We start from the raw sequence: 12,944 nt of genomic DNA, 5'->3' as shown, positions 1-12,944 counted from the left end.
GTTGTCTACAGAAGCTAGCCAGCCACTTGTTAAGCGAGACTAATCTGCTATATCTCTCATCATTGCCTCTCGCAGGCAGGGGGCCAGAGACAATTACTCGATGCCTGGACATCTTTCTAGCGAGATCACAAGTCCTGGCTATGTTTCTCTTTGTAATCTCTGACTGTCTCATTCTAGTGTCATTGGAGCCAACGTGTACAACTATATTCGCATAACTAGTGGTGCGATTAGCCTGTCGTACGTGTTTACTAGGCCTGTTGCGAGTTAGCTCCCTAAGATTAGCCTCTATGTCAGGTGCTCGGGCCCCCGGGATGCACTTAATTGTGGCTGGTTTGCTAAGCTTTATGTTTCGGGTGATGGAGTCCCCTATGACTAAGGTGTGGTGCCCGGTAGACTGTGGTGTAGGACTAGCTAAAGAGCTAAATCTATTATGCGTCTCAACCGGTACACCGTAGCTTGTAGGCCGCTTAGGACTACTACATGCTGGGCTAGTTAGCTCGCTACAGCTAACGCTAGCAGATGTGTCCGCAACATCTAAAGTTACGAGATTACTCTGCTCTAACTGGCGGACACGGCCCTCTAGCAGAGCCAGCCTCTCCGTGAGTAAGGTGCAAGACGCGCAGGAAGCCATACTCACGGTGTTTTCTGTCACCGAGTGAAGTTCCTGCTGTCTTCCGAGAAGTCCTGGTCACGGTGTGCAGGAGTAGACTCCTCCTGACCGGCGCCCGGCGACGCCTTTCTCCGCGCTAGCTTCGTTAGCTTAGCAGCTAGCTGCTAGCTAGCTGCGGGAGGGGTGGAGAGACAGAGATCGGGTGATTTGCAAGTTAAATAGTACTACTAAATATGTTGAGAAAGTAATAAAGAAAGCTGCAGAACAATTTAAAAGCACACAAATAGAACGATACTTAGCTTTTTCGAAACAGCGAGCAGTCAGCGAGCAGTCACGCACGGTGAACCGGAACCGGAAGTCTTGAAATAGACTTGGTCAAGGGGGACAGCAAGACTTACTTTTCTGACCTGTGTAGTGTGATTAAGTGCAAGGGGAAAATTAGTTCTTACCGTGCTAGTAACCTCCATCTTTGTTACGACTCAAACCTGAACTATTGGTGTCGGATGCGGACAACATACTCTGGTAAGTGGTGCCCCTTATGGAAGCAGGTAACCCACAACACAGGGCCCTTAGACTACCATGACCCTTAATATGCCAACATACCTCCACAATTCAAAGTTATTCTGAGAGGGATGACCTTTCAGAGGAACTTTGATCGGTCCCAGCACCCCCTTTCCCCTACAATTGCCAGAACAGGTGTTATACCTAGACTAGTCCCTTTTATGTTGTTTTGGGGGTTGACCAGAGAGGTACAGACCCTAAAGGAATTATTAAAATTAATGTCCTTGAGAGGGCGTTAACTACCTCTGCCCCCTTGAAGACCTGGTAGCTTTGACCTTAGGAGCAGGTGCAGGCAACCTGTGGCTTAGGTGGATGACTAGCATGGCTAAGAGCCAAGACCTGGGTGACTGTGTTGCTTGTTCCGCTGGACGTCCCCACACTTACCCCGCCCCTTTTGAGTTGACTGACACTAATGGCTCAAACTGTCTTATCTCCTTGTTTTCTGAACCCACACCGCCAGGTTGTGATTTGTTGGTTAGTGTGCACCCTCCTGTTGACAATTTCACCCGACTTCTTCCCTTTGTGGCCTAAAAGCTGAAATACACGTGTTTTCAATTTACAGGACCCCCTTCATCCCCCTACAAATTGGGTGACATTACCTCCTCCTGGTGCACCACCCTGATAGATGGCTCAAGGATAGGCCCTTGGGCACGAGCTGACTTATTCTGGTATTGTGGGGAGCACAGATTGTACATTAGAATCCCGACGTCAGCCGTTGGGCTTTGTGCTATGGTTAGACTGGTGACCTCAGTCACCCTAGAGGGTACCAAATTAACACCCCTTGGAACTCCTGATTCAGCGGCCTCTAACTTCCCGCAGAGGACGCCATGTTTTATCTCGGAGGAGTGTAACGGGCTCCTTTGATTTGATGAGAAACCCTGAGGGTGTTTACTTTGATGCAATTGGACAACCAAGGAGGGTCCCACCACAACATAAATTGTGGTGTGAATCCTGTGCAGGTTTCGAGAACCTTCCTATAATTGGTGCTATTTTCCCTGTGACTGCTACTAAAAATGTAGAACGCATTAACTATGTTTTTTATAATCTGTTGAGACTGACCAACCTGACTCGTGATGCTGTTGAGGGGCTTGCTGAACAACCTGGGTTTGCTATGTCACTGAAGGGGGTCAGGCAAAGTGGTGACTTTCGAGAAATGCTAGTTTCCTTCCCTGTATGAGTGACGACATTGACATAGATTCCATCCGTTTATCTCCCATGTAACTATGCTTTTAATTTTTACTAGCGTGCTCAAAGAGGGGCGTATTTTAGAAGTGTTGTACTAGTGATAAAGATCTTTTTAGAAGATCTGAAGGGGGAATTGTCGGAGGCAGATATTTACATATATCCGAATTTAAGTTGTACTTCGTCCGTTTCTTTGTCATATTTGAAAACAGCTCGTCTTTTCCACTTCTTCTCTTGATGCTCTGTCAGCAAGCAAACTCTGTGTGTTAACCTTGAGTTCTTTGGAATGTATTATGGCTAGGGAGACGTTGTGCTTTTGTTATGGCTAGGGAGGTGGAGGAGAAGAGAGGTTTTTGGCGTTGGGAAGGGAGACCATTTTGGGTGTGCGGGATAGAAGGTTCTAGGGTTAGACTGGTCTCAATCTAAAATGTATGTTGTCAAAGCTTTGAGAATATATACAACAAAATACCTATTCTGTCTCTGGTGGTTTTTCAACTCAGCTTTAAGTGTCGGAAAGAACTTGGGAGCGAATTGAGACTTGAATTCCCTGGGAGGAACAACTGGTCCAAAACGCAACACTAGCTAGTTAAAATGGGATATTGTGATTTCAAAAGACTGTCTTAGAAGTGATCATTTGAAAATGTTCAATTTCAAAATGTGCACTTAGAGAAAATATAAAAATAAAGTGCTACATATTGATATTTATCTGTTTCTATATATATTTATTGTGAGAAATCATTAAGATGATCTGTGTTTCCATAAAGATAAATATCATTAATTATTAATAATAACATAGAGTTAAAGGTAAATTGAGCAAATTGGCTATTTCTGGCAATTTATTTAAGTGTGTATCAAACTGGTAGCCCCTGCGATGAGATGGCGACTTGTCCAGGGTGTACACCGCCTTCCGCCCGATTGTAGCTGAGATAGGGTCCAGCGCCCCCCGCGACCCCAAAGGGAATAAGCGGTAGAAAATGGATGGATGGAAACTGGTAGCCCTTCGCATTAATCAGTACCCAAGAAGTAGCTCTTGTTTTCTAAAATGTTGGTGACCCCTGATGTACAGTATTTAAGTTGTCGTTTACTTTCTAGAAAAAAATATATGATTTTAGTAATTTCAATGAACATTTAAATTGATTGATTGAAACTTTTATTAGTAGATTGCACAGTACAGTACATATTCCGTACAATTGACCACTAAATGGTAACACTCAAATTCAATTCAAGGTAAATCATTAAAATTACCCTATTTCCAATATGTCCAGCAAGCTACATTGCGGTTTTACGAATGTGTAAAATATATTACAAATTTAACAAACAACAAGTTGAATATTTTAGTAATATTTGAGCCATCAAACCAAGTCAAGATGAGATGTTTACATACAGTCGTCGCATTCTTTAAATGTCTTACCCGGATGCATGACGTCATATTCAAGGGACGTTGTGTAAAGACGCGCTAGCTATATACATAAACTCTTCGCTCCAGTTTAACAAAACAAATATCCAGCATGTTAACGATGTTGGCTGGTAAGGGAACCAGCTTTGTCATATCTGCGCTTCGGATTGTTTGCAGGAGTAAGGTAAATAAATTAAAAAAACTTGACGCTAACTGTCTGATAGTGGTTGGCTAATTTCTCCTCTGCGCCTAAAGGCAGTCCTTGGGCAGCCGTGGAGGTGTCTGTCCACGCAAACCGATGGAGAAGTCCGCATCGCGAAAATACTCAAGGAGAAATTCCCTCTAGCATCATCGCTCAAAGTCGTGGATATATCGGGTACGTGAAAATCATACATAATAACACATTTGAACTCAATATGGCATTAAACAAGATTCAAATTAAATTAAAACAGAATAAGTTTTAGTCTAAAATGACATTTATTGGTTTTGTTTTAAGTCCTGCATTGTCAATTGGTTTAGTGACGTTTACTTCTTGTTCACGATCAGCAATTGTCCCATAACCTTGTGTGATCTTACTCCAGGCGGCTGTGGGGCCATGTATGAGGTCCACATAGAGTCCAGTGAGTTCAAAGACAAGAGAACTATCCAGCAACACCAACTCGTTAATCAGGTACTTGTCTGTGTAGAGTACATCCACCCATTTTCCACTTCATTTTGTGCACCTGCAAAGAGATCAACAACAAGAGCTGAATCATATAGTATTTGCTTGTTGTAACACATATAATCATTGGTGGCTTTGGTGAATCCCCCTTTTGGCTAATGACTCTGTTTGAGAAATGTTACTTTCACAAGTTTTTCGTTGTGGCGTACAACTACTCAGTATCTAATAGGGATGTAACAATTTGTTTGAACAAGGATTCGATTCGATATTAGTGGTTGCCGATATGATTCAAGAAGGATCACATTTTTTTAGAACGTTTAAATCTGAAACAATTGGCAACACTAAATTGGCCCTAGTGTGTGAATGTGAGTGTGAATGTTGTCTGTCTATCTGTGTTGGCCCTGCAATGAGGTGGCGACTTGTCCAGGGTGTACCCCGCCTTCCGCCCGATTGTAGCTGAGATAGGCTCCAGCACCCCCCGCGACCCCAAAAGTGATAAGCGGTAGAAAATGGATGGATGGATGGACGATTCAGTGAGTTGTAATCAATTCATAAATTTTTTTGCTAAAAAAATGTAGCCAGTGTGACTTTGAGATTAATACTGGATACTGGACATCATAGGTGAAGTTTCCTATATTCCTGCTATTTCTTGTAAGGGAATTCTATATAAATAAATTATGGATGCAAATAAGCAAGTAAACAACAATTCATGGCCAATGCATTCACATCTTAGTTAAATAAAGTACAACCAACACTTTAGGTTGAATTAACAAGGGGAAGCATTTTCTGTTCACGTTTTTAACATTCAAGCAATTTTCAATAAAACTACAGTAATTCAACTGTAGAAATGTGCGAAAGCATGTATGGCCCCTCGCTTCTTAATTTTCATAGCCTCTTTGATACATCTTTTGTATTTATTTTTGTTTCCTGATGAAATTACTTCTTCTTGTGTTCAGAAAGTCGATGTGTCGCTTTAACTTGCTTCCCTGTCACCTTCATTTTGTCGGTCCCGTCTTTTGTAGTTGTGTTGAGGCTTTAAATGATTGTGTCGTCGTTTGTATTCAAAGTGGCTTTTGCAATCGGGCTGTATCTGAAAGTTTTTATGTTGTAATTTATGATATCGTCTTGTGGCGTTTGTTGTGACCTTTCTCAGCCAATGTAGTTATCTGCCATTTTTACTTTGAAGATTTCACAGATGGGCAAAATAGACCTATTATTAAAAGTGCTAAACTCTTCCGTTCTTAAAACCAATGTTTTCCTTTTTCTAGTATCGATCAAATTGATCGATTCCCTTTTAAAACGATGTTGGATTGATAACTATGTTCCGGAAGGCAATCTTGCCAAGCACAGATCAATATACTTGAAAAATAGGAATATAAATCGATACATCGATCACTCGTTATATCTCTAACATCTAATACTTTATACAGCTCTCAGGCCCTGTCCACACGTAAATGTTTTTAGGTGGGAATGGTAAAGTATTGTAACATTTTGGCCTTTTATCTAGACGGCAACGGAGTTCTGGGTGCCCTGAAACGATAGTTTTAAGAACAAGATCCATAACGCAACCGAGTCGTTATTGTGTGGACATACAAACCACCACCTTTTTTTTTAGAGTTTGTTCATTAAAAAAATTACTGCACGCAACAGCTGCCAACAACAGCTATGGTAAACTGTGCGCAGTAGTTACTACCTCTAAGCACAATAGCAACAAAACCTTAGTAACCTCTTTCAACTAAACGTGCAGCAAATACAATTATAATACACATACCACCACCAAGGACTACCAGAAATCAAATCAAATCAACTTTATTTATAAAGCACATTTAAAATGTACCACAGGGGTAGCCAAAGTGCTGGAAAAACACACTCTGACACCCAGAATTGATTGCAGTTTTTCAGGACCTCTTTTACTTAATTTATCTACTCTATAATGATGTCAATGGGGTTGTGAAGGAAGTTATTCTGGTGTCTTGTGTCTGCTTGCAGCGCTACTGGTGGTGAGGTATTAATTACATCAGTTTCACCAATTGACACAGTCCCATCTGGACGTGACTCGTTATTGATCTGACACCCGGTGGAACAAAACACCAACCTTCCCGTGTGGACAGAGCCTCAGTTTAATGCACTGTAATTCTACACTGCAACTGAAATAGTTAAAGGGGAACTGCACTTTTTAATTTATTTTGGCTATCGTTCACAATCATTATAAGACACATGACGATGGATGTTGTTTTACGCATACTAAATATTAAATAAATGCGATCAAAAGCCAAGCGTCTTTTCGTGTCGTTCTCGCCATTTCCGGGTCCTAAATGGCTGTCAAAGTGTACCAACTTGTCAGAGTGCATCCTCAGACTTCTTCTGTCCAGGTAAGATGCATGATTTATGATCTACAATAAACTTCCAGGGAGCAAGCAAGCGAGAAAACACCTCACCAGTCGATCATGTCAAAAATTGTACACAGGCTTGTTATCACGGCGCCGCTATAAATAGTCTGTCTGTGTTAGCGCTAATAATAACAATATCACTAATACTTGGTTAATATCCAAATCAGGAAATGTAAATGGAGTATTGTTGGCGGTTTAGAATGGTTATTTATTGGATTTTATGGATGAAATAGAAGACCTCCCATTGGCTACGCTGTACACAGACTTTTATTTACGTTTATTTACAAGTTAGAATGCATTAAAAAAATCCATCCGTCGTGTCTTTCATAATGATTGTGAACGATAGTCAAAATTTTAAAAAAGCGCAGTTTCCCTTTAACATGTTGTTACAATAACTCCTCCTGACAGTGTGAATCAAAATAGAGCATCATTTAAGCCAGAGTGCTTCAATGGCCTTTTGTAATAGTTGTCTGCGCTTACTCACATTTTAATTATATTATATCTCTGTTTGTTTGTCCCCTACAGGCACTGAAGGAAGAGATTCAAGGAATGCATGGACTGAGAATATTTACAGATATTCCAAAATAATACTATACAAATTTCACTGCTACTACAAAATATGCCATGAATCAACAATTTGTTGGTAGATATTATACATAAACAAATAATGTTAAATACAATATTACAAAAAATACTGCATACAGTAAGTAAACACAAAACAACTGATGGTCCTGCGTTTAAAGTATTGCCATGTTGCCTGAGGCTGTGAGCCAAATATATACTCTAATGTCCCAGCATAGTTTATGTATTGCACCTGAATCAGTCAACACACTGCACATGGGCATAGTGTATTTATTTATGATATACCAAGACTATGTAAGAATGTATAAGCAATTTTTGCTTGACTCGCTCCATTAAACTATTTTGTATTATTAGATTGTTTATTCACTTTTCATTAGAAAGAAAACTACTTCAGCGCCAAAAATATGAAACCAAACAAGATCCTGGATATGTATAGTACCATATTGGCTTGATTCATAAAATAAATCAGTTTCTAAAACCATACATTTGGTAAATAACCAAACAATAACATTTTGTATGACTACCTATTGTGAAGTACATATGGTTTGGAACCAGAGTATATAACATTTTGTATGACTACCTATTGTGAAGTAGATATGGCATGTAACTAGAGATGTCCGATAATGGCTTTTTTGCCGATATCCGATATTCCGATATTGTCCAACTCTTAATTACCGATTCCAATATCAACTGATACCGATATATACAGTCGTGGAATTAACACATTACTCTGCCTAATTTTGTTGTGATGCCCCGCTGGATGCATTAAACAATGTAACAAGGTTTTCCAAAATAAATCAACTCAAGTTATGGAAAAAAATGCCAACATGGCACTGCCATATTTATTATTGAAGTCACAAGTTTTAACATGCCTCAAAACAGCAGCTTGGAATTTGGGACATGCTCTCCCTGAGAGAGCATGAGGAGGTTGAGGTGGGCGGGGTTGGTTGGGGGGATGGTAGGGGGTGGCGGGGGGTGTATATTGTAGCGTCCCGGAAGAGTTAGTGCTGCAAGGGTTTCTGGGTATTTGTTCTGTTGTGTTTATGTGTTACAGTGCGTATGTTCTCCCAAAATGTGTTTGTCATTCTTGTTTGGTGTGGGTTCACAGTGTGGCGCATATTTGTAACAGTGTTAAAGTTGTTTATACGGCCACCCTCAGTGTGACCTGCATGGCTGTTGACCAAGTATGCGTGCATTCACTTGTGTGTGTGTGAAAAGCCGTAGGTATTATGTGATTGGGCCGGCACGCAAAGGCAGAGCCTTTAAGGTTTATTGGCGCTCTGTACTTCTCCCTACGTCCGTGTACCACTCCGTACAGCGGCGTTTTAAAAGTGATAAATTTAACTTTTTGAAACCGATACCGATAATTTCCGATACTACATTTTAAAGCATTTATCGACCAATAATATCAGCATCCCGATATTATCAGACATCTCTACATGTAACCAGAGTATAGTGATTGTGATACTAATGATTTTGGATATACAGGTTTCTGAAAAGCCTCTGACCACAGGATTAGGTACACCCAAGATCCAAAACAAGAGCTGTGTCAAAACATCTGCATTTAACAAAGATAATAGGCCTGATGCTCTAAACCAGTGGTTCTTAACCTTGTTTGAGATACCGAACCCCACCAGTTTCATACGCGCATTCACCGAACCCTTCTTTAGTGAAAAATAAAATGTTTGTTTTTTTCAAATTCAAGACAAAGCTATGTTTTTTTACTGGTGCACAAAACCGTGCATCAACATCACCTTGTTCAAAGAACAAAACCAACACAGTGCATGAACTCACAACAAATTACACACCTGCAAATCAGTGTGACTTCTGCTGTTGCCGTATCCATAAAGCAGATCGGGAGAAGTTTTTATTTACACAATGAGTCGGGTGTGTCTTGACCTCCGCGGCGGAGGCTCCGTCGAACCCCTGAGGCTGACTCACCGAACCCCTAGGGTTCGATCGAACCCAGGTTAAGAACCACTGCTCTAAACGGTATAATGCACACAAATATGGTAATTATGAACATATTAAATCAATACTTCTTTGACAGTGTTTTGAAAACTGAAAACCTTTTTACAAACAAAAAGCATTATAGACAGTCTCCGTAATAAATATTCAGTACACTGTATATTGCTTGTATTCCCACATGTGACTTCTTCCTGGAAGTGAAAACCAGTGGTTGTCAACCAGGCTAAGATGACTGTTGTACAGTAAGCAACATGGGAACTATTTGAGTACAAAAAGCTTAAATCTTCCTTCAAAAAGCAGATGCGAGCAAAAAAAATCCAACTGGAATAGATACCGATACTTTATCAAAAAAAGATTTGTTGAGTGATATTAAGGATTATACGTCGGGCGTGTTCCCAGACATATTGAACTATTGTACTCCAGACGTCATTCTACACGACGAAACAGATGAAAACTTGGAAAAGCATGGAGGTCTACAACTTCTTGGTGTGTGGCTGGGTCAAGGTAATCGGTATCAGGACTCTCTGGGATAAATATACATTGTTTTTGCTTGGGTAAGGTTGCATTTCATGATTTAATTTGGGCAGCAATGTTTGTTACCTTGCTGTTACACGCGCCGTTTACAAGTTTCCCCATCTTTAACAAAATCTAACTAGATTTCAACATTGTGAATGTGCTGAAATCTTCATTTATGATCGTTGCCTCTGGTAAAAGCTCAACTCTTTTAGGTTTTGCTCACATTTGGCTCGTTGGTGCTTTTTGAAACACTCGTGGCAAAAATGTGTTTTAAGAAATACGAATAATATCAAGATAATACTTAAATGGGAAATAATAAACGTTCAAAGTATATCAAACAAACCTTTAACAAAGATATCACTGCAAACTCATGCATTCTTCGACTCTGCTCCCTTGGACTGGAGTGTGTGCTGCTTTTCTTGTTGTTTTGTAAAACATTGCACTCTTCCGCCCTTTTTGATTACCTTTTAAGGAACTGTAAAGAAACGTGTATCCTTTTCGCAATTTGAACGTACAGCCGAAAACAACACAAGAATAGGGCATTTTTCTTCAAGAAAGGCTAAATCGTGCCAATACCCATTGAAAACAAAGCTAGTTTGACCTTCACACATTTTTAATGAGCGGGACGTGAGCCGTACATGACGTCATGAAAATCCAAGCAATACAGGTACAAAAAAAAAATTAGAACATCATGCAAAAAGTTATTTCAGGAAGTTTTTGCAATATAATTAGCTGATGAGCGCACCTGCTATTATAACATTCAAGTGCCATTTTTTTTAATAACATACATATTGGGAGGTTTATTAGTTGTAACTAATGATACAATTTTGAAATATTATACTTAGTGTGTAGTGAATCTATAGAATGTTATATTAATGTTGAATACCTTTTTAAAAACAAAACATATTTCATTAGCTATATGAATAGCTCCATTTGTGAGGAAACATTGTCATCTACCTTGGAATGATCTAATAAATATCACACATCAGCCATATTAAAACGAACAGTTACTAAGACAATACTAAGTCGTGGTACCGAATACAGTAATAGCACACCCAACATGTAACAGGCAAGTAAATACGATACTCATAAACACACAGGGCAACTACTACAATCGTGGGTAATCATAAACAACTAATTAACTTTAAATGCGTAATTTAAACAACTACTTACATGCAAGTGACGCAATGCATTATGGGAAGCCAGAACAATTATTGATGCTACATAATGCTACTGTGATATGTTACTGTATTCAGTGCATCCGGAAAGTTTTCAAAGCACATGTCAGTCATGTTACAGCCTTATTCCAAAATTGAATCAATTCACTTTTGTCCTCAAAACTTTACACACGATACCCCAAAATGACAATGTGAAAAAAGTTTTTTGTCAGAGAGGTGACCAAGAACTCTGTCAGAACTACAGCAAAGCAGAATCTTCCAGAAAAACAACCGTCTCTGCAGCAAACCACCAATCATAGAGTGTAGTAGAGTGGCAAAGACGGAAGCCATTCCTTCGTAAAAGTTTGACAAAATGCACCTGAAAAACTCTTACACAAAAAATTATGTCTGATTAGACAAAGATTGAACTCTTTGGCGTGAATGTCAGGCATCATGTTTGGAGGAAACCAGGCACTGCTCAACACCAGGCCAATACCATCCCTACTGTGAAGTATGGTGATGGCAGCATCATGCTGTGGGGATGTGTTCAGTGGCAGGAACTGGGAGACTAGTCAGGATAGAGGGAAAGACGAATGCAGCAATATACAGAGACATCTTGGATGGAAACCTGCTCCAGAGCACGCTCAAACTCAGACTGGGGCAACAGTTAATTTTTCAGCAGGACAACAACCCTAAGGACACAGTCAAGATATCAAAGTAATGGCATCAGGACAACTCTGTAAATGTCTATGAGTGTCCCAGACTTGAATGCGATTGAACATCTCTGGAGAAACCTGAAAATGGCAGCACACCGACACTTCCCATCCAACCTAAGCTAAAGGAGCTTGAGAGGTGCTGCAAAGGGGAATGGGCGAAACTGGCCAAAGATAAGTGTGCCAAGCTTGTGGCATCATATTCAAACCGGCCTGAGGTTGTAATTGCTGCCAAAGGTGCATCAACAAAGTATTGAGCAAAGGCTTTTAAATAATTTTGCAAATGTTACAATTTTTCATATTGTCGTTATGGGGTGTGTAGAATTTTGAGGACAAAAATAAATGTATTCCATTTTGGAATAAAGCTGTAACATAAAAAAATGTAACAAAACACTTTCCAGATGCACTGTATATAATTTATGCTAATGAGTACTTTACAGAGGCGATTGCTCTAAGACTGCAAGGAAAGCTCAGCTTCCCCTAAAATGTCAAAAAATAAGTGATTAAATATATAGTGTTGTGTGTACATGTTATTGACTGAATATGCGCTGCAACGCACTATTTTGTTCAGAATCAGCTTCTTATCACTAGTAACGACGCAGCTTTCCTCTCTCTCATTCCCGCAGCTTCACGGTGCTTTAAACCAGTGGTCCCCAACCTTTTTGTAACTGCGGACCGGTCAACGCTTGAACATTTGTCCCACGAACCGGGGACAAATGAGTGTAAATGGGGGAGGGAGGTTTTTTGGGTTGGTGCACTAATTGTAAGTGTATCTTGTGTTTTTTATGTTGATGTAATTAAAAAAAAAAAAAATTATTATTTTTTTTTTTTACATTTCTTGTGCGACCCGGTACCAATCGATCCACGGACCGATACCGGGCCGCGGCTCGGTGGTTGGGGACCACTGCTTTATACAGTGTAGACCTGGGGTGTCAAACTCAAATACAGAGTGGGCCAAAATTTAAAACTGAACAAAGCCGCGGGCCAAGGTTGAACAAATTAACCTTTTAATAGGGACCTAAACAAGTTTTGCATTGAATATTGAACAAGCAAGGCTTATATAACTTTATAGTGACATGCAAAATCGAGTTTCAAATAATAATGATAATAATTAAACACTATCAATGGCATATCAAATACAATTTAAATAAAAATGTAATGCCTCTTTTCTATTTGCAGCCTTCTGAGGTAAATGTAAACATTAACTT

General features: G+C 39.8%; 1 protein-coding gene across 1 annotated transcript; it reads left to right on the top strand.

Moving 5' to 3' along the window:
- The first annotated feature begins 3,779 nt into the window (after positions 1–3,779).
- Positions 3,780–7,735, top strand: bola3 (bolA family member 3). The gene is made up of 4 exons (XM_061963520.1): positions 3,780–3,933; positions 4,005–4,125; positions 4,331–4,419; positions 7,326–7,735. Exons 1-4 carry the CDS (start codon positions 3,862–3,864, stop codon positions 7,386–7,388), a joined length of 345 nt encoding a protein of 114 aa, XP_061819504.1. The 5' UTR covers positions 3,780–3,861; the 3' UTR covers positions 7,389–7,735.
- The last annotated feature ends 5,209 nt before the right edge of the window (positions 7,736–12,944 follow it).

The sequence above is a fragment of the Nerophis lumbriciformis genome, linkage group LG06 (assembly GCF_033978685.3).
Source record: "Nerophis lumbriciformis linkage group LG06, RoL_Nlum_v2.1, whole genome shotgun sequence".
NCBI classification, from domain to species: Eukaryota; Metazoa; Chordata; class Actinopteri; order Syngnathiformes; family Syngnathidae; genus Nerophis; species Nerophis lumbriciformis.
The sequence above is the reverse complement of the archived record's forward strand: the minus strand, read 5'-3'. Positions and strand labels throughout refer to the sequence as shown.